The sequence below is a fragment of the Plectropomus leopardus genome, chromosome 16 (genome assembly GCF_008729295.1).
Source record: "Plectropomus leopardus isolate mb chromosome 16, YSFRI_Pleo_2.0, whole genome shotgun sequence".
Lineage (NCBI taxonomy): Eukaryota > Metazoa > Chordata > Actinopteri > Perciformes > Serranidae > Plectropomus > Plectropomus leopardus.
Window position 1 is genome coordinate 16,715,557 of NC_056478.1, and position 27,953 is coordinate 16,743,509.

General features: G+C 38.2%; 2 protein-coding genes across 4 annotated transcripts in view; both read right to left on the reverse strand.

The window, feature by feature from the left end:
* Window positions 1-505: 505 nt before the first annotated feature.
* sytl3 (synaptotagmin-like 3) lies at window positions 506-12,465 on the reverse strand. Of its 3 annotated transcripts, XR_006106602.1 has the most exons (14): window positions 9,228-12,465; window positions 8,359-8,574; window positions 7,567-7,634; window positions 7,180-7,231; window positions 7,018-7,084; window positions 6,855-6,927; window positions 6,445-6,572; window positions 6,051-6,173; window positions 5,287-5,459; window positions 5,085-5,181; window positions 4,823-4,993; window positions 4,084-4,150; window positions 2,181-2,330; window positions 506-902 (listed from the first exon to the last, which is right to left on the reverse strand). XR_006106602.1 is itself a non-coding variant. In XM_042502946.1 (13 exons), the coding sequence occupies exons 1-13, from the start codon at window positions 9,347-9,349 to the stop codon at window positions 2,323-2,325; spliced, it is 1,365 nt and encodes a 454-aa protein (XP_042358880.1). In that variant the 5' UTR covers window positions 9,350-12,465; the 3' UTR covers window positions 916-2,322. The 3 variants fall into 3 exon arrangements, 2 of the variants coding, with proteins under 2 accessions (XP_042358880.1, XP_042358879.1); XM_042502946.1 differs by lacking the exon at window positions 506-902 and having other exon boundaries at window positions 916-2,330; XM_042502945.1 differs by lacking the exons at window positions 506-902; window positions 2,181-2,330 and having other exon boundaries at window positions 3,731-4,150; window positions 9,228-11,497.
* A 1,821-nt stretch (window positions 12,466-14,286) lies between these two features.
* The window catches only part of enpp1 (ectonucleotide pyrophosphatase/phosphodiesterase 1), a 33,786-nt gene continuing 20,119 nt past the window's right edge, over window positions 14,287-27,953 (reverse strand). The window contains exons 14-23 of the mRNA XM_042502944.1: window positions 27,341-27,410; window positions 25,273-25,360; window positions 23,241-23,425; window positions 22,831-22,870; window positions 22,586-22,746; window positions 20,421-20,556; window positions 18,869-18,943; window positions 16,786-16,918; window positions 15,100-15,244; window positions 14,287-14,943 (exon numbers count right to left, since the gene is read on the reverse strand). Coding sequence (XP_042358878.1) covers window positions 14,791-14,943; window positions 15,100-15,244; window positions 16,786-16,918; window positions 18,869-18,943; window positions 20,421-20,556; window positions 22,586-22,746; window positions 22,831-22,870; window positions 23,241-23,425; window positions 25,273-25,360; window positions 27,341-27,410 — 1,186 coding nt within the window. The 3' untranslated portion in view covers window positions 14,287-14,790. The remainder of the gene's footprint in view (window positions 14,944-15,099; window positions 15,245-16,785; window positions 16,919-18,868; window positions 18,944-20,420; window positions 20,557-22,585; window positions 22,747-22,830; window positions 22,871-23,240; window positions 23,426-25,272; window positions 25,361-27,340; window positions 27,411-27,953) is intronic.

Sequence of the window (27,953 nt, forward strand, 5' to 3'; positions counted from 1 at the left end):
ACCAAGGACACTATAAAAGTCAGACCTGCTCCGTTGGGTCTTACATCATATAGCTTGGGGCAAACAGAAGAGTTTAAGAAGAAGTTAAATGCAGCTGCAAGACACAGCCATGATGTGTTTGGAGGCCAATAATAAGGAAAATAAAGGTGTACATTTAAATATAAAACATTAGATAACATTGTGTAAGGTATATTTTTCATTTTGTGCTAGGATTTTTCAGTCAAAGTTGAAACAACAAACATATGATGGGTTAGAAACAGATTTTTCAACAGAACTGGAAACAATAGCCATAGTAGTTTCCTTGTGCTAAAACAAGATGGTGAACATGGTGATCTTTACCCCTGCTAAGCATTGCATCTTATCATTGTCCAAGTGAGCATGTTAGCATGCTGATGTTTGCATTTGGTTCAAAGTAATGTTTGCATATGTAATGTTTCCACAGACTTAAGGCCAAGTACATTCAAGAAGAAGGAAGTTCAAGCACTAGACTTCAATACATTTAATCATAAAGTGATTCAGTTTGAGAAGTAAATAAATTAAAAACATTTTTTTTTTTTTTTACAAATGTGCACAACACAGTAATTGAATGAATGATGACTAGTTTACAGCTCTCAGTAAATACAGCAGCACTGTGCACATGTTAAAGTGCTGAGTCTGTAGTTGGGCAGAGACATTGAATGTCGTCATGTCCTTCTGATGTTGTTGTTGGCAAGAAATGGGGAAGCCAACCTCACTCCACCTGTTGGGGCATCCAACATGGTTGCCATGGTGACCATGGAGAAGACAAAGTTAACAGAGAATTCCAGGTCAGTGACATCACCGCAGCTTCCACAGGAAGTTTTTTTCTCCCTTCTTCTTCACTAAAACCAGTGAAACCAGAGACTGAGCATGTCTTTCACACACTGCAAAGTCAGAGAAAAGAAAGGCGTCATTGTGCAGAAGGAAACGCTGAAGAGTCACTCTGAATTAAGGCAAACCATTTCCTGCGAGGTGGCGGGTGCGGCTCCAAATTTCATTTGGGAGAAATATCATCCCAATGCCTTTTCCAGTAACTTAATTTGCATGGATGTTTAGCTGCTTAACTCCTCTGAAAGAACGTCATTTTGTGGAGGATGTTAAATGTAAAAGACAGCTTGAATGCTGCAGAGATATCTCAGTTTAAAACCACACCACATTTTACTTCTATATGCATAAATATATGAGCTGAAGGCTTCATATATTTTTTATAACACTCTATAATGCAGTTTGTGAGATAATACCAGGGCATTTTTAGGTGTTTATTGAGACTGGAAAAAAGGATTATTGGCACTTATAACTTCTACTACGAAGCATCCATAGTTGCCGTAAAAAGAGTTGATAACTGATTCACATAGCTGCAATCAAATTTTAAGGAATAGTTCGATATTTTAACCATTTAATTCAGACTTTCTCAACCACTGAGTTGGGGCCATGGATGTATAAAGAGAATCGATGACGAGCTGATGTTCAAGTTGGGTCCCTGTTCATTCCTATAAAAGCTGCTCATTGCTGCATGAAGCCAAAAATGCTTTATTCATGCAGTTTAAAATGACCTGGCTCCACTGAATCTTGGGGCCTGTTCCTTTGGGACTTGGTCAAGGCCCCTGTGTTGACTGTGAGCACCCTTTGATGTTGAAGCTAATGCGATGTTCACTTTTAAAAATGTTTTTTAACATATCAAATAATCTGTAGGCTGTGGTGTTGCAATTAACAGTAAAGTTCCTGAAGCAAAAAAAGACAACAGTAGTGCTGCTAAAAATATTAGAGTTCATAGATACAATCTGGAATAAGTTAAATATGGTTTTGTCGGTGGTGACGCAGATCCTAAAGCCTTATGTGTGGAGTTTGGCTCTAAGATGAGCCATGGAAGCCTTCCTAAGCCAGAAATCAAGAAAGCCTTCACAAAAGCAGAGCAATTGGTGATGCCAGCCGCTTTGAACATGTGCCGCGAGATAGGCCCTGACCCGATACAAGTATGAACAGGTGGGCTTTCATGTACCCCAAAAAAAGGTTCAGAACCCCTAAATAAAAAAGTCTTATGTTTGCTTGAGTCATAGTGTGTTCTAATTATTTGTATACTTATTAATTTGAAACAGGCAAGGTTAAAGAGTGACCAGAGTATCATTTGTGTAGGATGTGATAAAGGAAGTTTCAGCTGTTACCAGGGTCAGTGTGAGCCCCTCTTCAGGGGTCCTTCAGAGGAGCTGAAGGGGCCACAGTTTCGGGTTCAGAGAGCCGTCCTTCACCCGGCCTCGCCCTCAGAATTGGCTGTTGTCTGGATGAGCTCTCCTCCTGCTCCCAGAGTCAGACACCTAAACACAACACAAACACAAATAGCTATATAAACACACCCTCACGCCTATTAAACACTTACAGTCTTTAAAGCATTCATAAACACACACCAGAACACACACAACACACCTCGCAGGCCTGCACACACTGAAACACACACACAAAGAGAGACGCGGGGCCACAATGAGGTGTATTTACACTCTGACGCAGGTGTTCTGAGCTGTGTTTGCATTAATGGGAAGGTGTTTGGCACCTTTGATAAGGACAGTTAGTCGATCATTGCCATGTGACACCGTGTTAACCTCTGCGAGACCACGTCTGTCACTGAGGAGTCCAAAAGATACGCTCTTCTGACCTCTAGTGCCCAAAACTTTTACTCCTTTTAAAGACAGCTGAGCATAATTTCACAAGTACAGTTTTTAAGTGCAACTTTGAGGTACTTGTACTCAAGTATTTTTGTTTTATGCCGTTTCATTCATTTTACTTTTGTACTTGGGTGAAATTTTGAATGAAAGACTTTCACTTGTGACACAGTATTTTTAGAGAGCAATATTCCCACTTTAACTTATGTACTTATATCTTTTATAAATACTTCCTCCACCACTGCGTTTCAGTTCATATCTTGAAAAGAAAATTCTTCTTTCGTCTTTTAACTCATCTTATAATTCAATTAATTTATTCAAATTTTCATTTTGTCTTATAATTTTAGCTTTTTAAATTTTTTTTATTCTGCCATGATCCTGCTTATTATTATTTTTATTGTCATTATCATCAGTGCTCTGTGTCTACTGCCTTTTTGTTACCGTATTTATCTAATATGTCTCTGCTTTGAATTCCCTTTGTCAGCATTATTGACTAAATTGTCTTATTAACTTTGCAGCCTCGACTTTGTAAACTGTGTTTTTAAAGGTGCTATGTAAATAAAGTTATTATTATCATTATTAATTGTGAGCTTATAATTTATAGTCTTTTTTATCTATGAAGCATATCTATATATATCTATATATCTATATCTATCTATCTATCTATGTATCTATCTATCTATATGTTTATATATTATATAGTTTCATTCTCATTCTAATGTAATAAATAAAAAAAAAAATCTTATTTTCAGATGATTATATACTGAAAAAAACATAGTTATTATAGTACTTATTTGTTCTTATATTTTTATTCGATTTGTGCTGATATATTGCTCTAAATCCATAATGCTGAACCTTTAAGCTGTTATAAGTTAAAAAATATATATATATATTTAGATCTAAAACACTACAAATTACTGTAGAGTACTTATTCTATTTAACTAATTAAGCCGATATGTACTATGAACTGAGGTATTTTTTATCAGAGTGAATTCTCATTGATTTCAAAATTAAAACTACGTTGTTGGTGAATGATTTTTAAAATAAAAATTTGATGGTCAACTTTAATAGTTTATTTGTAAAGCCCAATTTTACAAACAATACAAAAAGAAAATACTATGTGTGGTTTGAGAATTAGATTATGAGAAAGAATAAATAAATCAATAAATAAGAATACAACCAACAAAGAAATAAACAACAAAGCATATCAAACACAAGGCTACTTTCATTTCCTGTACGGAGCCAACATTGTGTAGTGTTTTTGTGCAAACCAACAAAAGACAGAGGGTTTCTCAAGTGAAAATGCAGAGATGTCATTATTAGATTGTAACAGTAAATTAATATTAAATTATCCTGCGACGTGAGTCTTTTTCTTGCAGATATTTAAAGGAGCCGAGCTGCAGGAGCTCACCCTGGTTGTAGAAGCTGAACTTGACTCCTCCGTCAGGCTCTACAGCGCCGCCCTCTGGACTCTCAGCCTGATGGACACAGAAATCAAAGAAAGAGGACAGAAATAAGCTCAAATGCAGCCCTCTGACAAATACGGGGACCAAATGTGTTCAACATTATAAAAGAAGAAATATAAAAATACAGACAAAATAAACAACATAAGTTCAGCTCAATATAATAAGCTATTTTAAAATGTCCCTTTTCCTTTTCTTGCATACTTTCTGTATACATAAGACAACAAATTGTGTGCACAAGACTTCAAAAAAAATCAATCAGAGTTAATTGGCTCTGTACATTATTAAAATCAAAGTCTTGAAGTTAATGAAATCAAACTTTGCAAAATAGTCATTTTGATATTTGAAAAAATGCTGCAAGAAATTAAAAAAGTCCTCCAGTAAACTCTGATACTGTAAAAAAAACAGTTTGTTCTGTTCGTTTTTTTGCTTGTTTGTTTGTTTTTGCTTTGTGTAACACAAGCCGAGTGTCGTTTAGTTTCATTAGTAAAGAGAACGCAGACATCTCTGTGTTTGATCACACAAAAACACTCTAGACCGATAAATAGCACCAGAGGTAAGACGATTTTTTAAAAAAATGTTATTTCAGGGTGAACTGTCCCTTTAATGTGTTTCTCCTTATGTGTAACATCAGAGTTGTTCATCTGAAACAGAATAAGAAATATTTTATTGAAATTGCAGTTTTACCTTTGGACAAAGTGGGTACCAGTTGAAGCACTGGGAGTCTTTGTCTTCAAACCTCCAACCATCCAGCGGGACAAGAACCTCACCGAGAAACACCTTCCTTCTCAGGGTCCCTGAATGCCACACAGACACCTGCAGTCTCTTTCCAAACAGCAGGTGGCGCTCTATGCGATACTATCAAGACCCAGACGAGGAACAATGTGTAATTTGAGCAACAAACACCACACTGATTGTCAGAACAGCTTAAGTGAAAAAACATTTTTACCTTTAAAACTTCATTAAAAACTGGATCAGTGGTGTTTTTCTTCACAGTCGTCTTCATTTTGCTGCTTTTTCCCGGAAGCATGTTGAGTTTGACGTATCTGCGCAGAGAAACAACAGCATGATGAGGCTTTGGTGGAGAATCACACAACAAAATGGGCTCACATTTGTACATGTATGCAGAGCGTTATATTTGTCATCCTTACGGGTGACACTTCCTCCTCTTGTTGTCTCCGCAGGTGAGGTTTCTGCAGGCGCCAACCGTGATCTCCAGACAGGAAGTGCTGGTGTTGTAGGCCAGAGCCAGCTCAAGCTCTCCTGCTACGCTGATGCTCTCAAAGAGGCCGCAGTCTGTACTGATACTGCTACTGCTGCTACCCTGAGGGGGGCAATGTTTGAAACTATAGTTAAAAGGGCAGGAAAGGATGAACTTTAACAGGAGCAAAGACCAGAAAAATGTATTTTGTCACTGGCTACATTCATACCGCATGCCTGAAGGCTCATTTATGCTAAACCTTAAATATGGTTACTGATGGCGCCCTCTCTCTGTACAAAAACGGAGCAGTACCACCAGAGATCGTGGGGGCAGTGTGCTGTAGTCCATGTTAGATACAACTGTATGACACAAACAAAAATATTTTTAAAAGAATGTAATGAAATAGATAATATATTGAGAATAACTGTTAAAACTTGCCATAGACGTGTATCTGATTTAGGACCTCATGTGTCAAAAGTGTCTCAAATCAAAATTGTAAAAAAAAAAAATCAGATTCCAGGTGATTAGTACCAATTACATTGCAATGACAAAAACATATCTATATGTGAGCAAAAAAAAAACATGTTTGGGCCACTTTTGCCTGCAGTCTGATGGTAGCCGCTGAGCTAGGATACTAAAATGATCACATCTATAGTGTGACATTTCAGCCGTCACAGGATGCCACTTGGGGATGTTTTATCAGCTTCTACTCACTCTCTTTCCTCCAGAGTACTCAGAACCGCAGGAAGTTTCGTCTTCCGCCCCGGTGGAGGAGCCCTCTTGGTCGCTGTCTTTGCTTCTCTTGAAGAGGTTTGGGAGACTGGGGCCTTTGAGGAGCTGAAAGAGAAACAGTATCATTTTTTCACTGATTGTTATTCTCTCTCAGCACCAGTAGGGACCAGTAAAGGTCTTTGATCACTTGAAGCTTCTTTGAATGGCCTCCTTTAGTGTTCTCGTGGGACTATTTGAACGTGAAAGTCATCTCAGTGGTATCAGGAGTGCAGCAGATGACTCAGGGGAAGGATTTTGGTTTTGTTTGCCCTGTGCACCCGCAACTGAGTGATTTTTTGCTGCCATACTGATATGTGAAGGGTTGCAGGAGACTTACATTGCTGTATTTGTTGATCTCTGTGTCAGAGAGGCTCTTTTGGGTGCTGTAGTTTGAGCCTGACCTTCTCCAGCTGTCACCAACTCTCAGCAGCTCTCCTCGCACATCACTCTGAGAGGTGGAAATCTCTGCATTAAGAAACAAGAAGTCAGACACTTTGAATCTTTAAAAGTTTACATCATTGCTATCTGTGCAAATCATCTTATGCAACTTTGGCTGGTGCAGTTAGTGTGAAGAGCTCGGAAGGTTGTTTTTTTTTAAATTGCATCATAATATTTCAGACGTATTTCCTTTGTGGTTATTACTGCACGAATATTTAACTCAGATTATGTTGTGATAACTTCCAGAGGAAGCTGCTAATTCTGAGGCAAAATTGTAAAGAGGACACAGTCAATGATGCACACACTTACTTTTCATATTACTGGTGATCGAAACCATTAGATTCTCCATAGATTTGGCAAAAGTTTTTGAGTTTTTCAGATCCTGCAGATCAAAACAGAATTAATTGGTGCTTAGTTGCTACATTTTAAAGGTACTAATTTAAATAATGGTGAAAATATTTCAGTGTTATACCCCAGATCTGCTCAGGTACTGATAATCCATGTATGGTGGAGGAGTGGGAGGCACGACGGATATATAACTGAAAAACATCAGAGAAAAAAACATGTCACAATGTGTCTCATGTTCAAGTTAGTTTTCATTAAAAAATAAACAAACAGGTTGAGATCCTCGTACCTCAGCACATTGTAGGTCTTTAATAGTTTCTCTCCAACCATCTCACATTTGTCTGTAATGAAAATAAATATTATGAATGAAACAAGGCACCACAAGTATGAAAACATCGTGTTTACACACTGACAGAGAGAAGAACGGAGGATGATTCATACAGTGAGACTAAATATTACTTTACTGTGACTGTATAATCAGTCAAATGATAAATACTCAATAATTCAGTAACTTTTAATATGAAGCAAAAGGCTTCAATAAACACAACCTAGATCATCCATATTTTATTAAACGGCACAGGTAAACTGGATGATATTGAGGGAGTATTAATATTTAATAATGATGAATTTACAAAAAGGAAACCATTTGTGAATGTGTGCTGTATTGTAAACAAACCTGTGGTGACAGGAAATCTCTTTGCCCTCTCCTCTAGGAACCACTCTCCAGATCTGAACTTCACCTCCCTGTGATGAAGATTACATAGCGTCATTATTAACACACATACTTCTTGCTGCCTCTTTACATTTGAGTTTGATTTTTATTAGAGATTTTAGTATTTGATGTTACTTTTTAGAGTCATGGTATACTCTGCAATCACTCTCTTTTAGCTCAAATTTAGTCACCACCAACTCTTGTGGGGAAATATTCTCAAGCTGCTAAATAATATATTGCTGTCTTTGCAGCCACCAGATATTCTTTGACCAAAACAGTAATTTTACTTTGCAGAACAGCTGTTCTACTACTGCCTCAGCTGGTTAGTTTGCTTGTGATATTGTGTGACTTTGGTAAATTTAAACTAAACATTTGAAACACCTCAGTGAAACAAAAACTCAAGCAAGCACTGGACTCCAAAACTCTGAATTTAAACCCAAAATAAAGTTCAATGAAGTGGAGGGGAGCTACAAGTCCAGATAATTTTCTTAAAATTAATTATTGGCAGCAACCCTTTTCACAGTCATCTGTTATATTGTGAAATTAAAAATACTGATTATGCTATAGGCACTTTAAATAAAGTTAGAACCTTAAGTTTAAAGGGACAAAATAGGAGTTGACATAAAATGTCTCATTATAGTTTTAAACAGTAAAAAAACAGAGTGAGTTATAAAACTCAACATGTACAGTGATTTGAGTTGTGCTCAATCAGATATATTTTTTTTATTAAGCAGGAGGTGTAACTCTCTACTGCACCTGTAGGCATGGCAGACTGTGCATTTCCAGTTTGCCGCTCCTGCTCCCACACGGCACTTGCTGCAGATGCGGTGGCTGCAGCCGCGGCAGACTGCACCCGAGTTCCAGAACTTTCCCAGAGGCCTCTGGCAGCGGGCGCAGGTCCGCTCACCATACTGCCGCACGGAGCTCTTCGCACCTCTCCTCCGAAGCTCTTGGAGCTCATGTTTCATCCTCCTGAGATTTAGATGGAGAAAAACATCTTAAAGCAATTTTCATAAAGAAAATTTAGAATCAGAATTTAAGTGTAAGATCTTTTTTTCAGTGAAGAAGCAAACATCCTTTCTTTATAGTTTAAGGGGTCCAAAAAGACACTTAAGATAACACATACCCACCAGGAAGAGACTCAAAATGGCTAAAAAGAGACACCAAACACAAAAAAGACACACAAAATAACTTCAAAGAAACACAAAAAGACCCTAAATGATTACAACGACACAAAGTCACTAGAAAGAGAAACAAAAACACCAGAGACACGGAGCAACCAAAAAATACAGAAAATTACCTCAAAAGAGACACTTAACACCCCAAATAAACAGAAAATGACCAAAAAATGTGCAAAGCCATTACCAAGAAAAACAAAATGAGCACAAACTATATACAAACCTACAAGATACATAAAGAATACAAAGATGCTAAACAACAATACAAAAAGAAGCAGAACGACCACCAACTTGCATCTTGCTATATGCACAACGGGAGAGGTGGTGGGGCCTTTTCTATATCTGTGCCCAAGCACCCACTGCTTCATAATCCACCCCTGAGTACCTTTCAGCATCAGTAAGAAGTATCAATGAAAGTAAGTATGAAAGTGGTGAAAAATGACTCACCGTATCCTGTCCTCTTCAATGGTCCGCAGCAGTTTGTCTCTCTGAAGAACCTCCAGGACTCTTTCTCTCTCCAGAGCTTGAAGAAAATTTAAATCCATCTCTGAGTAGCCGTCTCTGATCATCTGTGTGTCTCTCGCCGGTCCTCTTCTCTCTGTCTTGCTCTGCCTCACTCTCTTCTGTTTTGTTCCTGTCTCCTCCTCCACTCCTCTCTGACCCTCCCCCCTGACAGGACCTCCTCTTTGCTCCTCTGGAGCTGAGTCAGTCGATGGTGAGATAGTGAAGATTAGTCTGCAGTATGTGCTTGTTAAAATCCCCCCTCTCCTGATTGTGATCTCCACAGAGCCTCCATCAACGTCAGAGCCGGATAACAACCTCCTGAGCAGACAGTTGTAGTGTTTTCACCTGAATGATTAAACTCTGGAAAACCCTCTTTTAACATTCTGTTCTCTAAAGATAAAACCTTGATGACGCAGATGTTTTAGTCAGTTATAATAACCTCAGACAACACAGGATCTAATGAGTTGAAACAAAATACATTTGGCCAATATTTTAAGCTTCGATTCCTGATTTTCTCACACTACTCGTGTCCTCATGTCCCCTCCTGTGTCAGTATCACTAATCTTTTCCCCCATTATTCAACCCCTTTGCTTGGAAAACCAGCAGCGCTTCCTCAGCTGCAGGAAGAGCAGTGATGCTTCACTGATGGCAGAGCTGCAAAACAAACCAAATGCCAACCCTTGCATTATTGATGGCTGACGTGCGTCTGTGCTCTAGCTTCTGTTGTATTTTTTTTTTTTTTTTTTTTTTTTTGCAGGTCAGTAGACTTATTCAAATAAAATGGATAAACATGAATTTCAAAGAAAATGTCATCATCTGAAGCTTTACATACTTGTAAATAATATTGAAAGTTGTTTTCAGAATATCAAGGCAGACCATAATGCTTTGTTTCAGAGATACAGTTAAAATATTTTGGGAAATATGCCCATGATTTTTTTTTTTTTTTTTTTTTTTTTTAACTCTTTTAGCTGAATGACTTATAGGGTTGCAATGGTATGAGATCATCACAGAATGAAAACAGTCTTAGAAAACAGAGCAGTTTCAAAGTATTACAGAATATTATTATTATCTGTCTGAATAACACTGAAAGGAATAAAAAGGTTGGTTAAAAGAGGCTGGATTTGGTTGAACTAAATTTTCAATACTACAAATTAAACTTGAAGTAAATAAATAAAATGAAGGTGAGGTTCTGTCCAGTTGTTTGTTTTTCAAAAATTATTATTAGAATAAGCCCTATCATAGATAAGCCAATGTATTATGTTGTAAAGTTGGGCATTTTAACATGAAGTTTTTGGGAATTTATTCTGTTTTGGAGTCAGCCTCAAGTGACCATTCAAGGAACTGCAGTTTTTGGATGTTCCTTATAACATGACATGCAATGCAAGGGTTGAACTTTCCGAGCGATCATGTGGCAGCATAAAAAACAGAAACAAGGGAAGACACTTCTTTGTATAACAGTATTTTTATCTAATTGTCTTGTGCTGAGCTGAGCTTAGCAAATGCTGGCTGTAGCTTTGTATTTAATGTACATGTGGTAAAACGCATCTCCCAAAATGTCAACCTTTCCTTTAAGCTATCATTTATTTAATTACAGTGTCCAATTTTCAAGCATCTCAATTTGTACTAAATACATTTGGCTCTTCAGCAGCAGACAAGTGAGGCATGGAGCACAGAGAGGAAGTGGCTTGTTGAATAGCTGGATGCCAGCCTGCGCTGGAAGATAAGAGCCTGTCCTTGTTACTGTCCAGAGTTGCCAGGAGGCCGGAGAAAACAATCAGCGTCAGCTGTAATTAGGCCTGATGGCTCACACAGAGGGACACAGCTGTTATCTGTCTCTGCTGACGTGCATTGTGCCTGAAGGGATTCTCTCAAGTTGTAAATATAAATGAGGCAATGATGAGAAATGTGCTGCTAGAGGAAGGTGTGATGCAGCAGACATTTCTTCATGATTTCAAGCTCTCAGTTTGATAGAAGGGTTTTTTGGCACATGGGATCATCATCACGTCAGTGCAAGTCATTTCACACACGCCTCTACTATGTGAAGGACCAAATGATTCAGGCTGTGGTGACTGTGGGTAACATCCGAGAACCGAGCTTGTATCAGCCCACCACAGCAGTGACAGTAAGGGACACCTGACTGATTACACCAGGACCCAAAAATGGACTCTGAGAGCTGTGAGAAAAAACAAACCAGTCACGGGGTCTCTGATGCGTTTCCCACCCAGAGCACTGTTTCCTGGAAGACCTGTGAGAGCGTATGCATACCTCGAGTCAGCTCTGGCAGCATGTCTGCGCTCACAACCAAACTCATCACCACAAACAAATTCCAAATTAAAACCAAGCCAGTGTCACGGCCACGCTTGCACGCTGAGGGTCCTTTATTATTTTAGAAAGAATGGCTACCCGAACTCTGCCATGAAAGTGTCTCAAAATACCTTACAGGAATTCATCTGCAGGGTGCTGACATTTGTGAATTTTTAAAACCACTCATTGACTGACCCTCAACAAAGCCAAATCAAAAAACATAACTCCCCTCCTCCCCTCCCTGCTCAAAAAAATAAAACCAACTCAATTGCCTCCCCCATTTAGCAACACCAGCTCCTCTCATATAAATAATACACCGTCTCTAAGTGAAAAACATCATAATGATTCAAGTCTTACATGAAACGGATGAACTAAAACTTAAACTTTGTCGACACGTACAAATTTACACACATGCTTTTGTCAACATGTGACACAAAAGAACAGAACGCACCTCACAGCCGGCACAATGAAGGGAGCAGAGAACAGAAAACACTTCTGCAGTGCATTCACAGCAGTGACTGCGGATTTTTCCTTTCATGATGACTAAACTTTGAGCTGCAATTACAAAACTTTTACTCAACACCACCTCTATGTTACTAAATCTTATCTGAGACATCACTTCTTTGACAACAAGAGAAACACAAGCTCATGTTTGTGACCTGAGAACTGGGTCACTGCAAAGATAAAGATGTGCTGAGTAGAAAGCTGAAAGTTCTTACCTTCCGGCTCACTGCACCACCAGAGTGGTCAACCTAAGGAAGTGGCAGATTTTATGCACAAAGAGAAACATACAGGGTTCAGTTTCCTTCCTTTGTGAGTTTGCACATACTGCTGCAATCTGGAGCGGGCCGATGCAGCGACAGCTGGCTAGTTCAGTCTCATGTTTTGTTTAGGGTGTAATGCTGAGTGCTTGAAGTGTTTCTGTGAAGCCCTGATGTAGTGTAATAAAAACTACAGATCACAGTGGCAGTGTAGAGGAGTTTTTATACAAAATTGTGTTTGACTGCTGCGATACGTGATGGAAATCTGCCGAACTTTTATTTCCCACACATTACCTGCCAATTTTCAGACAGTCACTGTGAATAGCAAAGATAAAAAGATTGTACAGAAATTGTGTTGATCCCAGGAACAAATGCACACACACACACACACACACACACACACACACAGAGAGTGAGAGAGAGAGAGAGAGAGAGAGAAAGAGAGGGAGAACGACAGGGAGAGGGGCATGGACTGATGACACAGACGGGCACAGACAGCCTCTCTGCAGCTCCAGGAACTATATACTCAAATTCAAGTGCAGATTTTCTACCAACAGCCAAAACTGACAGTTCTGCTGCACCTGCAGAATGTCACAAAAAACAAAACAACCATGAATGAATGCAAAGCTACCAGAAAAAAATGTCTACAAAGAGACAGACCATGAGACAGAGAGACTCCAAAGAGAGACAAATTGACAAGGAGTTGCAAGCGTCTCCAGAGACGACCAAACACGACACATAACAACGACAAAATATGCAACATGAAGAGATGCAAAGCTACCAAAAACCAACTTAAAGGGCTACAAATAGACAAACAATGCCTACAAAAGACACAGAATGACTAGCAGGTGATAATGAGTAGCAGCAGATAAAAGACATGCAAACAATGATAAAAGAGACCAAAACCACCAAGAGGTGCAAAGCTACCACAAAAAAGTATATATCTACAAAGAGACAAACAATGACTACAAAGAGACACAGGATAACTGAAGAGATGCAAACTGACAAGAAGATGATAAGTCCCTCCAGATGCAAAATAAAAAAACGACAAATGACAAATAATGACTAAAGAGACACAGAATGACTACAAAGAAATGTAAATTGAGGAGATTTTAAGCGCCTCCGCAGGTGCAAAACAATAAATACACAAAATAGAGATAAAAAGAGATGCAGCGTGACCATAAAGAAATGCAAAATGAGCAACATCAAATATATGCAAAATGAAAAAAGCTATGCAGAATGACCAGAGATGCAAAACGGCCACAAAAAGATGAAAAACAACAACAAAGAGTCAAGGAAAGACACCAAACAGCTAAAACGAGATTCTTTGTTTGTAGTAATATTGTCTGAGTCTAGGGATTTTGCTCTAATTGCAACTAATGATTACTTTCATTGTAGATTAATCTGTTAATTATTTTCTTAATACATCAATTAGCTCTTTGGTCTATAAAGTGGTGAAAATGTTGATTTTACCGAAGTTTACCAAAGTTAGGTTCAAGGTAACGTCCTCAAATGTCTTGTTTTGTTCACAATCAAAATATATTCAGTTTACTGTCAGAGGAAGAAAGAAACCAGAAAATACTTACATTAATGGCCCTGGAATCAGAGAAATGTTTCATTTCTTGTCTTAAAAAATAAATAAAAAAATAAAAAATAAATCTATTATCAGATTAGTAGATTTAATAGTTGACAACAAATTGATTAAATGTTGCAACTCTACTATGTAGAAGTGGGATGTGTTTACTGTCTGTGTCCCACGTCAAATTTGACTCATTATCTATCCACGCATACAGTAAACAAACTAACAACTATATATAAAAAAAAAAAATCTCCAAAATGTCATCAACCAACCAAAAATTTACAAATACTAAAGACAACACTAGCGCCATATAAAAAAAACAACAAAAAACAAACCATAAACATACAAAGACAACATCTGGCAGGTAAAACTTTTCTTTTTTCAACAACAAAATATATTCTTTTCTTAAATTCTTATGTCGGGTGTTTTTCTAGCGGACACAACTGTTTCCAGATTGTCATGTGTTTCTTCAAGTGCCCCTTCCAATAAAAGCAGCTGCAGTATAAAAAGATCCTTTTTCATCAACAAATGTTTCCTTTCCCTTTTATTTTGATCCCATCTGAGGAAATACTTTGGAGCAACTCTGCAGATGTGACAGCATCTTTGGTTCGGAGCTCCGCAGCTCATAAAAACATATTAAAAAACACATAAAAGGCTTTCACACATTGACAATTCAGGGAATCAGACTTATCATAAAAAAAAAAACCTGGATGGAGCTTCATGTAGGCACCAATTTGATTAGAACAGATGGGACTTTTTTAAGCGAGGCACCTGTTAATGTGTCCACGTGGACTGAGGCCTGTTGTGCAGACCTATATGGCTTCCTTTTGGAAATTAAAGCTTTGTTTGATTAGGTCTCTCTTTAAGAAGTCTGTAGAAACGTCTTGAGCTGGAGCGTCTCTTCCACTGATAACCTGTCGTGATAGAAGCTGAGTCCACTCAGGAGCTCGATGTCTCGGACTCGAGCCGCGTGGAACTGCAGCCAATCCTCCACCCACGTCAAGTCCGACCCATCCTGTGGGGAAAGTAGGTTGACGGGAAAATGAAAAGAGGAGCAAAGAAAATGTATAAAAGTGTGTCATCGATTTTTCCACTGTGATCTGTCAGTAGGTTTCCGCAGAAGTAGGCTGCGTTGTAAACGAGTAGGAGAGGAGTCAGCAGTGTTACTCACAGCGCAGCTCTCAGTGTGGTCGGGTCTGTGGGGCAGGATGAAGGACTTGGCCCGCAGCGGACCCTCACAGTTAACAGGGCCGAAGGTCGAGTTCCCACAGCTGGTCAAGATCACGAAGAAATGTGTCGGGATAGGAGCCTCATTCCTGGAGAAACATAAGATCACAGGGTTTAAGAAACTGCTGCCTCCTTTTTTCTCTTTATCTTATTTGAGCAGAAAAGTAACTTAAAACTTATAAAAACCTAAGATAAGGTGGTGATTGCTCCCGGTCTCAGACAAATTTACTGCTTGTTATGTTAAAGCCAACAGTAAGTATTTTTTATATCAGTTTATTTCTAATACATTCATGTTTATTTGATCTTGATTTGACCTTTTGGAGACATGTAGCTGATCACTGCTATTGTTCAGGACTGAGCCCACTTTTTTTGAATGATTGTTGTTGTTGCTGTTGTCATATTTGTGTTATTAATATGCAATCACTTCTATGTTATCATTTAAATTTCTAAGTGTTTACGTTTGTGTGTTTTAAATTTTTTTTTTTTTTTATAATATTTCTAAATTTTAACCCTTTTTTAGGTGAAGGTCTCACATAACCCCACTTATTTTTCTGCCTCTCCCTGCACTGTATAATGTGTTATTTTTTTGTCATTTTGTGTTTAAATTGTACCAAAAAAAATACCCTAATAAAAACAAAACAACAAAAACAAACGAAGGAAACAACCTAAAATAATAATAATAATAATAACAAATAACCATTTATTCAGCCATAAATACTTAAAAACTCAGCTAATGTGCTTCACCAGGACTATGTGGGGGGTCTTTTCAGATTTTATATTTAGTGTGATTAACAGTAACTTAACCCACCAACCAATGTGTTGACAAATTGTGTCACAAGACGGACATACAAACACCTGGCAAACACCTGAAACATCTTCTGGTGTAGTTTCTGCTACAATAAATGTCTCCAAGACAACATTCTGCCATGATGACACACACACAGACTCAGGAAAAACACAAGCTGCTGCAATGTTGTGGCAGATAAAAATACAGAAATCTCTCTAGTGAAATACACCAAAACTTTTCTTATTGCGGCAGAATGCTGTGTGTTCATGTGGAAAGTCACTGCTCACAGTAGGATGACAGAGATTCTTTAAAGTGTACAAAGCAGGAATTGTCGGCTACTGTTGGGCTTACCTAGTTTTTTAGGAAAATCCAACATAGTGTACCCTCAAAGTATCACATAAGTGTGAAATCTATCAGGGTTAGGGGTGTAACAGCAGCATTAATAGTTGAGATAAAAATGAGGGTCAAGTTTAAAGGCCACCTCACTTTATGCCATTGGACCACATTTGTTCCACGTCGTGCATCGCTGAATTGCGACATGAGTGATCCTGTTACAAGATGCTCTCTATTTTTTGTTATTTTTCAGGTAAAATCAACAGACATTCACCACTCTAAGCTTTTCAATGTGATAATTTGCATTTTTTCTTTGAGTATCTTTGAGTTTTAGACTATTAAAAAAAGAAAGAATTCCAAAATGTCATTTTGGGCTCTAGAAAGATATAATAGGAGTTACTTCAACCTTTATAACATACAATGACCTGGAAAGTTAAAAAAAGCTGATTAACTGATTATGTAAATGATTGTTGGGCACATCCCCGATCAGCTGATGTGTCTCTGACTCACCCTGAGATTGCTTTGAGTGCATCAACGTTTCCATCGTAGTTTTCATCAAATATGGGCCCGCTCATGACGTTGACGCCATTCAGCTCTTGTGATAATTTTGGAAGCAGCACTTCATGGACATGTGTCCAAACATCTGCAGTCAGAAAAAATATCCACAAGAACCTTTAGGTTTTCAAACAATACATGAAAACTAATGCGACTGTTGTTTACAAAAAGAAGCCAATGATAATATCATTACCAGATAAAACTGACAGGAAAAATGTGCCACCACCTCTAATGTCCACTTACAAACCTGTTATATCTTGTTTTGTTTTATGTGGTAATATTGGCCCTTCTGTGTTTAATTTGCATAAGCTCCCTGTGTAAGTGTGCATTTTCTCTGGGTTCCCAAATGTCTTTCCACAGTTCAAAGTCATGCAGGTTAACTGTCATCTCTAAATTGCCCATAGGTGTGAATGTAAGTGTGAATGTGTCAACCCCTTGATATTTTTGTGACCTGTCCAGGGTGTATCTCGCCTCTCATCAAATGTCAGGTAGGACAGGTTTCAGTCCCTTAACAGCATGAGTGGTTACGATTAATGAATGAATTCTACAACAAAGTTTACGCACAACAGACATCTCTAGATAAAAGAAATACAGACTGAATTCTGTTCATTATTTTAGTTAGTGCACTTATCTTTGCATTACCCATATAGCTGTTCAATATAATACAGTGACAGAGTGCGGTAAGTACAATTTGAGTATATTTTGGGATAATAGGTCAAATCACTTATCATGGTTTTTAGGCAGAATAATACTTAAAGAATACCTATTTAATAAGTGCATTACCAATTTTCTACCTACAACACACTTGGCTGGACAATTAAAAAACTTAGAAGCAATTTTTCTCAGTTTCAGCGGAGCACAGTTACTGTGATATTAGCCTTTGTATGGTAGTATTGTATATGGAATATTGTTTGGACCTTTTGTTTTTATTTGATCATATCAACTTCTTTTATATGTTTTTATTGTACTATTTAAGTCAGTACACGAGCTCATCCCTGCAGGTACAGTGTAGGCATAGTGATGTGCCATCAGGGGGCAGCATCTGGTAGCTGATTAATGTATATATGAGCTTCCAACATACACAAATAACAAGATCTTGGTCGGGGTTTTCCTTCGAATGGAACCTCAGTGGTGAGAGAGAGTTTCCATTTATAGTGTGGGTGGTCCCAGTGTAACCCACTGCTGTGTTTTCTGAAACACTCAGCTTTTCAATACATTTATCACCACACACAATCAACAAGATTAAAAAAAAAGCATGCTCATCTGCACACCACAGCGTGGAATCCCCAAATCTTTCCAAACACCCAAATCACCTCTGACCCAGGAGGTTTAGTAAAGCTGCGTAGTGCTGTGAGTGCAGACTTACTCCTCAGCAGAATTAAGCATCTGTTTGAGCAAAAGAAAAAAAATGTCGAGAGTGAACACTCATCTCACTCAATATATAACACAGATCATTTAAAACACAAAGACTCTTTTCTTTTGTATCCCATCTACTGTGTTTTTAGAGCGCTGTGTGGTGAATCAGACCTTAAAAGTAAAACTTATTGTGAAGAACACTGCAGAGCGGACAGAGGGAGGGCAGGAGGATTAACTCTGGAAACGTTCCACCAACTAAACCTTTAATTGTGCTTTTACAGAAAGAGTTCAAATTAAAGTACAGTAGTCCCACATAATCACAGCGGTTAAATCTTTGGACTTCTGTTATGTGTATTTAAGAACCAAAAGTATAGCCTGTTTTAGAAAAAAAGTATAATACTGAGCAATAAAAATGGCTCACAAGAACAGACAAACCACAATACCTGCTCTCAGAAAACTTGAGAGTGACATAACGTCTAGTTGTGATCCAGAGTATCTATTCAGTTCACTTCAATTGTTTGGCTCCCACTCATCTCAAAAGCTCCTGTACAGCTGGCCACTGAACCTTTCTATCAACTTGGGAATTCAATTTTTAATTCATGCATCAACATGTTTCTTGTTTCCAGCTTTGGCTGCAACTATAAAAACCAGGAGCCGATGCATATTTGGAGGACTGACTCACCTTTAAATGCAGGGAACATTGGTGCCATGTTGCTCGTGATTAGAGAGTCTGTCTCGTGTTCGCTGGTACTCAGATCTACAGAGGGAAAATGAGTGAAAATTAATAGTGAGGAAAAATGTAATGTGTTTGCAGTTTGTGTATAAATATAAACTGCGTGTTTTAAAAGTCTGACGTGCACGGTGAAGAGAAGGAATAAAGGTTGACTGGCTGAAACAAAACTCCTCATGTTGGTGGAGCTCAGTACAAAGTGGTCATTTATAGCTGCAGTTAGCATTTATTTTCATTATTGATTAATTTGTTATTGTTATTGTTATTTTCAATTCATAATTTTGTCTGAACATGTCAGACAAAATGTTCATAATAATATACGTTTGAGTCCTAGGCAAGTGGCTACTTCCAGGTCTGAAAAATGAAGCCAATAAGGAAATGCCAAAAACTGCAGTTCTTTGAATGGCCACTAGAAGCTGGCTCCAAAACAGAGTACATCCTCATAGACCTTCATGTTAATCAATCAGCTTGTAGTAAAGTCCGCTGGCTACGTCTGTAAACTGTCGGCGGACAACATGTTTACTTGCTATGGTATTCTCCCCAACCCCCACTCTCTTCGCCGAGCCCGTCTCATTTACATCCCTGTGGCTGTTGACAGGTGTGCTGGTTGGCGTCCTCACGGTCTGTCGGTGTTTATTGGTGGGTCTCTACTGCTCGCTGTATGTGCGTATGTGTCACACACACACATAGCTTTGGTCATTTTGTTTCTGTTTTTGCATCAATAAAATACAACTGTAGTACTTGTCTCACTCTTATCATTAATAGTTTAAGAAGGAAAAAATCATATCCATTTACAAAATAAGACCAAAAATCTAAAAAAGCAGAACAGAAGCACAGAGATCTGTTGCTATGGAAATGATACAGTGTCGTCTCGAGTTGCATTGGTGTGAACTGGCAGGTTTTTAGAACATTGCAGACCAGTGCATTAAAAGTAGTTGTATGTTTCAACTTGCGTTGTTGCAAATCTTTGATCTGAACTGGACTTTAAAGTAGCTGGTGCAAGAAAAAAAAATACATTTTTGTTCAAAAGTGATTAAAACAATAAACCAGATGTCAAAACAGCTGCAGATTAATTTTGGGGGGAATGGACTAATCAATTTATCAGCTAATCATTACCACTCTAAAGTCACTAAACTGCACAAATCAGCTGGAAATCACTTTCGACCGAGGCCTTGAATGAAATCAAAAAACTAGTGTGGTGAGTTTAACTTCCTCACAGCTGTTGGGGAGTTTTTACTTCTCTCTTTCATTCTGTCACTTCCTTTTGTGGAGCAATTAGAAACCCGAATTCATTTAAAAATACACTGAATCTACAGCATCTCATTAGGGGGGATGGGACACTCTTTACTGTTGCACACCAAAAGCACGGCTGCATTTTTACATGAGAATGTGGCTCTGAAACACGTCAGCTTGAATTCAACACCCGGCTGGGGACGGCGTGCTATAAATCCCTCCAACACATATATACACACACGCTCACTCACACACACACACACACACTCACTGGGGGGATGCAGCAGGCCAAAGGACAGAGTGGGGTCATTTCTGTAGCGTAGACACAGCTGGCTGCTGGCCGGTGGGATGCGTACGTCAGCACGAACACACTCCTCCGCTTCTGGGCTCAGGGGTCGGACTCTGGTCTGAGAGAGAGAAGATCAGTCAGTGGTGGACAGTGTGTGAGTGTTGTGTAAGATCACTTGGCTTGGTTTTGCGTCGGCCGTGTATATGGGTCAGCGAGGGCATTGAGCTGTGTCAGTTTGCAGAGCCCTTTCTTGCTCCTCTCCGCTTTCATAGAAGAAAATTAGAGATTTTTTTTTAACAAAATGTGCCATTTCTAAATTTTGTGTAACACATTTTAGGGTTCCTATTTCTAAAAAGGTTTCCTGATAGGGACAATTACATTTTGTAGGAATTATAAGGAAATTACAGGAAAAACAGAGACATTGTTAAACTTCCAATTGAGTAAATCTAATCAACTGAGTCATAAAACATGTATATGTTTGATATAGCAGCAAACCACTATTTGCTATGTAAAGACATAGAGGAGTAATGGCGTTCTGAGCAGGGAATGAAGTCACGCTACCTCTGTGTGTGTTTTAATCCAAGTTTCTTGGTTTATTGTTATGGTAGATGGTCTGGCCATATGTGAATGTTGTACATATGAGTCCCTGTATGTGTATCCCACTGAGCAGCTATCACTGCCACTTTGGCATTAATGTCTGAACCGCATTTCATAACAGTCCTTTCAGCAATTATTAAGATATTTACCCCAAGACTACAAATGTCTTCTTTATGGCTATTGAGGAAAATTCAGTGGATCACCAGAGTCATTAGGATTTAGTGAAAAACTTTTTTCATGCACACAAAAGACTAAAATCCTGGTCGAAAAAAAAGTTAAAACCCGTGTAGCAAGCATTTTCCTTTTTCAAGATGATCCATCTAACTGACAGGTGTGATAAATCAAGATGCTGATATACTGAAACAGCTTTATTACCACACAGGAATGCCTTGGGATTCAACACCACCAACAAACACCACTCTAAAATGTGCAGTTTCATTTTGAAAACAAACATGTATTGGGATTTCACAAGACTAGTGCTACAGAAATGCACGTCTGTTTATTAGTGTGTTGGCTTTTGGGTATATTGGCAGAAATGGTATGTAGAATTAATAACATCTGTTCTCATCAGTGTATAATCACTTGAAACTAATTTGTTTTTGTTAGTATAAAATGACTGAGCCTGCCATGTTGCACCACCACGTTTCCACGGTAACCCAGAACAGACAAACCAAACACTGGCTTTGCAGAGAGCCTTTTACATTTCTACGTTTTATTAAAGGCCATTGTAGGCTCTCTACACCCTTGGAAAGGGAAAGCTGTGCGGCGAGATGTTCTGTTGGTTGAATTCTGCAACCTCACCGCTAAATGCCACTAAATCAGACACACTGCTCTTTTAAATTGAGATTTTCTTTCAATAACTTTCCCATTTTCATCCCTAAAAAGTGTATCTCTAAAAGAAATGTGTGTTGAAATGGAAAGGAAGTAATAGGCTGGTAGAATAAAATATTACTGAATTTTCTGTCCCTGATTAAAGGCAGAAAAAAAGTACTGCATTTTTTCAAATATCCTGTATGTACAAGAATAGAAATGTTCATCTGTTCAGCAGCTTGGCCTCGCGCTTTCCATTGATTAATGGAACGTTCTCGTGGGCAAACTACCTTGAATCTAGCTTTATATAGAGCTGTTAACTTTGACAAGCTGTGAAATTTCTGTGGGCGTAAAAGTGGGGTGAGCATAGCATTGTATATTATCATATGAGTCATATAAAAATATCTAATCCTTTTGAAGCTCAAATGAACATAAAGTCTGAATGAAAACAAATCCATCAGACCGAGTATCACAACAGTGTAAACTCTCCCAGGAATGTATCAATCTGCCTGAAGTCATGATTTACACTAAAGCTCAACCACATAATAACAAGACAAGAAGAGTTTGAGGCAACATAAGCACAGAAGATGAGTAACAGCTGCTTAAAGAAGATATTCAGATACTAAACAACCTCTTACAATCTCCTGCCATACCCTAACCACACAAGAAATACAGCCGGGACAACTCAGCTGCACAGGCTATGTTTAGAGATGAAAGACAGCTCCAAGCAGCGGACTCACCAGAGGCTGGATTGTGTACGACACCCACAGGGGCATAAGGCGGTCTTTGCTGTACCCGTTGAGGTAGTCTGACTGGTGGAGAAGACAAAATGAGGCATCTGGTTGGACAACTCGAGGAGTGCCAAAGGGATGGTGGAGGCGGCGTAAGCTGGCTTTAACACCTAAAAAGGAAAAATGGATAAATGTCACATAAAATCTTCTAGAAAAAACATTAGAAATGCAAAAGGATCTAAAAAGATACTCACTGAAATTAGTTGTCACGAGAACTCTGTTCATATCTGTCTCCTAAAAAGAAATTCTTGTTATTATGCTTGTGTTAAATACATTAAAATCAACCACACTTTCATCACCCAGTATATAAAACCTGTGAAGTTTGAAAATATCTGCACCCTGAGATACTAAACTGAAGGTGGTGGTACAGATTACGTCTACATGTACATTTGCTGGTGGTGGTAGAGAAAAAAGTTAGGTGATCGCCAAAGTGAATGGCATTTCTCTTCTGGGAATAAAAATATCTGCTTCCAGGTCCATGGTAATTTATCAAGTCTTTTTAAGGTTTGTCAGTCTCAACCAAAGTGGTGGACTAACTGACAAACACACAAACACTGAATGGCCAAAAACAAACACGTGACCTCTGTAATTTGTTGGCACATACCGCTGCCCTAGTTTGTGATGAACAAGTGCACTTCAGGTCGTCAGTGGGGACTGGGTCACTGGCCTCACAAGTATCGGCATGGGAGAGCTGAGCTGGGTGAACTGGCAGGTGGATGGGATCCTTCAAAAGGTGGTTCAGACTGCCATGAGTCCCATTGTTTGGAGCGGGGCGAATACTGAGGAGATCTGGAGGAGGAAGAGGGAAAAACTGTAAATTTGTGTCACAAACTGGACATTAACACAGCATGTCAGTGCATTTGATATTACAAGAAAATAATGTTTTTAACAACCTTTATGTCATGAATACAGCCATTATTACTGACAACAAAAATAACATCTTATTTCATAGTGACACCAACACCAGTTAAGGCAAATAAGTGATCACACGTTTTTAAACTACTGCATTTAAAGGTCCAGTGAGTAAAATTTAGGACGATTTGTTCGAATCTTGTAGTGAGAATTGCAGATTGCAACCAGATTAAATTGTAATTCCATCAGTGTTCATTGCTAAGGAGATTTTTATAAGGAGCCAAAATACCCACAGAGGTTTCTTCCTCTAAACAAAAAATTTAAACGGAATACAGTTAGAAATAAAATAAGCTTGAGCCAATGTTTAGTTTGTCTGCTCTGGGCTACAGTAGAAACAACTCATATGAGGACCCGCTTCCTATGCAGGTAAAAATGGCTCATTCTAAGAAAACAAAAACACGTTTCTCATTTCCGGTGATCACACACTAAAGGAAACATACTTTATTGTATTAAACTCCATTTCTTCCTGTGTATCCCCCCAAATCCTACAAACAGGACCTTTAAGCTAAACAAAGGAAACTAATCGCCCTTTATCTGTTTGTTAATATCCATTATTGTGCTATCAGCCAGACACATTTCATATTTTTATTAAATCATAAGTTAAAGTTCATTATTATTATCTGCACATATTATTTTGAAGTGAAAAGCTGAACAATGAACATAATGTGTCTGTTGTAAAGATCTGTGAAGTCATGCACATTTTGTGTGTTTCTCTTTGATTTAAACACCTGGGTCAAACTGGGGATCTTTATCTGATTGTGTTAGTTCCTCTTTTTATTTTCTGAAATATGGTTCATGTGGTTGCTCTTTATTTCCTGCAGTTATATTTTTGGAGGTGCAGGATAACTAAACTTCAGTGCAGGATAAGTGCACCGGTTTCCTCTTCTGAACTGTGTTTAACCATGTTTTTGTATCTGAGTCTATCTGACTATCCAAACCTACTCAGTTGAACTCTGTCATAATTAAGAGTAATGATGGCTTCAGTAAAACAGTGAAAATTAGGCCCGGGTAAAAACCCAGCAGTAACCTCAGGGGCTGAAAAATGAAGTCAACACAAAGTGCCAAAACCTGCATTTCCTCTAATGACCACTTGAGGCTGATTCCATAAGTGCCTGGTACAAAAAACAAAAGGGGGTGCAAAAGTACTGTTTAAAAAAACAAAAACAAAAAAGGATGGCGAAGGCCAAAAGGCAAAATATTCCTTTACGTCAAAAATAAAGGAAAACACTTTAAATAAGAAAAATCAGTTTTAAGTTTGCTGAAAAATAATTTATTTCAAAGTCACTGGAAACAGCTGACAATCTCATTAAAGGAACAGTTTGACCTTTAAAAAAAAAAAAAAAAAAAAAGGGCTTTATTGCTTTCTTACAAAGTGTGTTGGATGACAAGCTCAATTCCACTCTCAGGTGCAAATATGAAGCTAAAACCAGCAGCTGGTTAGTTTAATGAAGCATAAAGACAGGAAACAGAGGGAAACTACGCGCCTGGTTCTGTCCAAATGTACAAACATCCACCTACAAGACCAATACTTAGGTCTCCCTGTTGCCTGACAACCTCACATTACCTCAAGACTCAAGGACATGGTATCGGTCTTTCTCATCTAATTATCAGCAACAAAGTGAATAAGGTCCCAAAATGCTGCACTATTCCTTTAAATACGAACACAACATAATACAGAAGAGGCTACAGCTGCAGTACAGGAGGACACAGTGCAGGTCACTTACCACACATGAGGTTATACACTTCAATATTTTCAAAAGGAGGCACAACGGTGTTTTCTTTAAATCCTGGACCGTAGCCAATGAAGATCGCCTGGAAAAGCAGATATACATTAATATACTGGATATTTGTGCTTTTTTTTGGAGACATGTAGATACAAATTAATGAGTACAGTGAACTATCCAAACAAAATAGTTTGTGCAGTGGAAACTCTGGAAACTCTGTCTGTAAATAATAAGCCAAACATGTAAATATTTGAAAATAACCAAAGCGGTGAATTGACCTTATATTACCTTGAATAAATAAGTTAGGGATTTTAATTCTGGGAAAGGCGTTGGTTGGGTCACTTTTGGAGATATTTATGGGTGAGTAAACACTATTTCAAGCAGCACTTGTCTCTGTGCTGTGTGTTGTCATTTTTCTTGACTCAGACATTTCTGTAGAAATCAGCAACCATGTAAGCTAATTATACCATGTTGAATTCCAGTGATAAACCATGTCCCGAAACATAATGACTTACTGTGATGACTGACATGATGGTGGACAGACACAAACACGTTTCCAATTTAAACAAACTCAATCCAAGGTCAAAGAACATGTGAGTGGAGAGCAAGTACTAACTTCAAGTGTAATTTCAGTTTTCTGTACAGTTTTAGAGCTCCACAGTATTTGTTGTGTTTCTCATGTATATTTTAGTCGTTTCACTTTGTTTTCAGTCCCAGAAATAAAACATCAAATACTGATATAGCTTGCTTTCAAACTAAAATATTAATTCCTTAATCAACAGTGGCTAATTAACTGATATCATACTAATTATGAAGCATCCAAAAAAAAGTTATTGCTGCATTAATGATGTATAAGATCTTGTATGAGAAATAGATACAAAAAAATAAAAATTCCAAGCTCTACGGTCAATATCTCAAACACTCAGCAAGTCACATCAAAACAATCCAGACTGATAAATAGCAATACAGGTAAGAGGAAAAATATGTATTTTTGTATTCTGGGTATGCTGTCCCTTAAAACGAACCTCCAGAAAACACAGATAACAAGACTGTGTGAAAACTGAGTACTACTTTAAACACTGTCTTCTTTTCTACTTCACTTTCTTATGGCAGCGCCACCCGTTCTGACTTTGTAAAATGTAATATTCAGTAATGTTTACATAAATGTAAGGCCCGTGTCCTACAGACACCGCTGTTCCTCAAACAAACTGATGAGGTGACCCTCTCACTCCTTCCTCCAAAACTGACACAATGACCACAGCTAGTTAGCTATCCAGCGCTCTACCATGTTACACTGGTGACAAAATATGAGGAACGAATTATTACAGGACTGTCAGCATCTGTCAGCAAATCCACTCATTTATTTGGAAAGAACAACAGCCAGTGGGTTAACAACAACATTACACCATCAGTCACACTGACCCATGCAACTTCATCACTCAGTCACTCACTCGTGGAGTTTCGTGTTTATAGGGCTGGCCTCACATGCTGCAGTTCAGCCAAAATGGAGAGTATGAAGATATTTTACTTGAGAAGAAGTGTTTCTGCTTCAGTTACATACAGTTATTCATTTAGCTGTGACCAAAGAAATTAGCAGAGAAGTAAAGAAATGCAAGCTTTCTACTGCACAGTGATCTGGTTGTTTAGTTTATTAGAAAGAAGAAAGTTCCTACATGAGACTGCTCACAACATGGTCTGTGGATTATATTGACAACTCTATAATTTCTGGAAAAAAGACATTGCTATTGAGTTTTTTAAAACTATATCTCCAACACTCTGCATTTTAAACCAAAACAACCTAGATTGATAAACAGCACTACAAGTATAAGGAAAAATATGTATTTTTGATTCTTGGCTGAACTTTCCCTTTAAACTCTGCATGCCGTACGAGCATCCTACAAGTTCAAGACGAAAACTCAACAAACTCTCAGGAGTTATCAGACCTCCTGACATTTTTTGCAGTGTGTCAGTGAGTTACAACCCTTCCTGTCTGTTGCATCTGAACAGGATATTGTGACTAATATTTATCAGGGTGTGAATGAGCACACTCATCTTTCATTCCTCTGACCTGCATGTTAGTGAAGAGGTTATCTGAGCCGTGGAATCCACCCGTGCAGTACTTGAGTTCCTTGCGGTTACTGTCGAATAAAAAAATTTAAATGAAGACAAAGACAGAGACAGAGAAATTAAGGGTAGAAGTTCATCCCCAAAACCTCAGCTTCAGGGTCAGTCGAGTTTAACTCTATATATCCTTAAGAGTGAGCTGAATCGCTCTGCATCTACATTAGTGGACTGATTGAATTCTTCAGCTTGAAACAATTTTCCATGATTACATGGTTGTGCTCCATCAAAGGAGCTGTACTATTACTCTCCAAGATGCCATGCCATATTCATTATCAATGATCGCTTACACTAATTACTGTGAATGCTTCAACTTCTGTGTGGCCAAAGAAACTTTTCTTTTTATCATAAGACATTTGCATTCATCTCCATGACACCAACTATACTTTCATTTACATATAGAAAGACTGGCCAACTCCTGACCAATCATTGTAAGAGCTTTGTTATCTTACATTGCATGTAAGAAGAATCTAATCTCACATTATGCTGTGAATCTGGTCTGTCAAACATTGCATTTCAATTCTGCAAAATGCAATGACATTTTATCATTACTGAAAGAC

What these genes read in the sequence shown, in the direction of transcription:
- sytl3 (XM_042502945.1), bottom strand. Translation starts at nt 9,349, where the DNA reads ATGATCAGAGACGGCTACTCAGAGATGGATTTAAATTTTCTTCAAGCT. An exon ending in AGTACCTGAGCAGATCTGGG is followed by an intron (nt 6,928 to 7,017) that starts GTATAACACTGA and finishes TTTGATCTGCAG; the next exon opens with GATCTGAAAAACTCAAAAAC. An exon ending in TTTTTAATGAAGTTTTAAAG is followed by an intron (nt 4,994 to 5,084) that starts GTAAAAATGTTT and finishes GGGTCTTGATAG; the next exon opens with TATCGCATAGAGCGCCACCT.